This window comes from Rhagoletis zephyria, unplaced genomic scaffold (genome assembly GCF_001687245.7).
Source record: "Rhagoletis zephyria isolate East Lansing unplaced genomic scaffold, Rhagoletis_zephyria_1.1 Rzeph_scaffold_00599, whole genome shotgun sequence".
Taxonomy (NCBI): Eukaryota; Metazoa; Arthropoda; class Insecta; order Diptera; family Tephritidae; genus Rhagoletis; species Rhagoletis zephyria.
This window is the reverse complement of record NW_016157683.1, coordinates 30,049-31,810: the sequence shown is the minus strand read 5'-3', so window position 1 is coordinate 31,810 and position 1,762 is coordinate 30,049. Positions and strand designations below refer to the sequence as shown.

Here is a 1,762-nt window from a genome sequence, read left to right as displayed (position 1 = left end):
ATACACATGTAACCATAAGTGGGCTACGCCCATTTTCCAAAAATTTATAATATTCTTATTTTCCGTCTGAAAATTATTGTAAATATAAATTTTGAGTGAATTATCTTCCGTAGTTTCTAAATATCGCAGTTTTCTTATTTCTGGAAATTACCGTTATATGGGAGGTGGGCGTGGTTACAGTCCGATTTCGCCCATTTTCAACACCAACCTACCTTGGATTAATGGAAACCAAATTTCGTTGAGATATGTCAATTTTTGCTCGAGTTATCGTGTACACGGACGGACGGACAGACGGACAGGCGGACGGACAGACAGACATGGCTTAATCGACTTCTCTATTCATTCTGAGCATTTATGTATACATTTGTCTATATCTATCTCGATTCGTTTTGGCTGTTACAAACAACCGTTATGTGAACAAAATTAATATACCCTTGTGCACGAGTGCGCTCGGGTATAAAAATACGTTTAATCCGGTAAGCGGATGGATGCAGATAGGCTATATATTCGTAGCTTAGATTATATTAAAATAAGTTCATGCGCATTAAAAAACACCTTATCTTTAGTGTTGTTCCGATGCGAGTAACTACAAGTACTTATTCGATACTTTCTTCAAGTACTAAAGTCTAAATTCTACTAAATTTTGAATTTCGGTTCTGACAATATATGAATCACGCTGTTGTGGTTTTTGCACCACGTTAAGTTGACTAATAAAGAAAGTGTCAATTCCTGCTTTCCCGTACTAGTCAATTATTAAAATTTTGCAAGATACAAACTTGTGGCTACTTTTTCGGTAAGTTTTGGTCGGAGATTACTCGAACCGATTCTGTTTTTCTTCACATGACATAAGTATTTACAATGAGTTCGATATGAGTAAGTATCGAGTACTTCTCTCGGATACATTTATGGCATCAATACTTTTCTTCAATATTTTTAAAGAGTACAGGTATCGAGTACAAGGTCGTATCGGAACAACACTACTTATCTTTACGGAATATCTAATATATTAAGGAAACAAATTTTTTATTTACTCCTGCAGAAACGAAAAATTCTACACATGCTGCGATGAACCCTACCTGGACATTACATTCAATATAACAATGAGGAGGAAGACATTATTTTATACTGTTAACATCATCATTCCATGCATGGGAATATCTTTTTTAACAGTTTTGACTTTCTATTTGCCCTCGGATAGCGGAGAAAAGGTAAATTACATAGTCAAACGGATACTCATAGCCGAAATTTAAGTTTATGATTAAATTGGTAGATAATTAGTATGAACTTTATTTGTCAATTTTATTGTGGCTTATTAACATTTTTATTTTAATATTTTTACTGAAAATTGAAAAAGCAACAAAGAGTAAGGGGTAGAAGTTTTAGCAGCTATTTCGGAGATCAGCACATCTCCTCTTCAGACTTCATTTTCTAGACTTCAGCGGGGATCGAACCCGCATCATCGATTTGTAAAGTCAGAAGCGCTAACCACTGAACTATGAACACCCAGTAAACACTTGTTGCTAATTCATTCCCTTATTCAACCTACTACCATCAAGTGATGCTGATTTTCGGGGAAACTTTCCATTATGGCCGTTCGTTAAAGGTGCCGTAGGCGAAGGGGGAGTGGGCGTGGCACCTCCAACCGACCTTTTTGGAGAGGGNGGTAGGCGAAGGGGGAGTGGGCGTGGCACCTCCAACCGACCTTTTTGGAGTGGGCATAAACCGCCATTGACAAAAATGGAACCCCCGACCACCTAGGCCC

The 1,762-nt window shown here is 37.6% G+C and overlaps 1 protein-coding gene across 1 annotated transcript in view; it reads left to right on the top strand.

The window, feature by feature from the left end:
* The window catches only part of LOC108360640 (acetylcholine receptor subunit alpha-like), a 143,711-nt gene extending 142,461 nt beyond the window's left edge, over positions 1 to 1,250 (top strand). The window contains exon 6 of the mRNA XM_017613004.1: positions 1,040 to 1,250. Within this exon, the coding sequence (XP_017468493.1) occupies positions 1,040 to 1,250 (211 nt within the window). The remainder of the gene's footprint in view (positions 1 to 1,039) is intronic.
* The last annotated feature ends 512 nt before the right edge of the window (positions 1,251 to 1,762 follow it).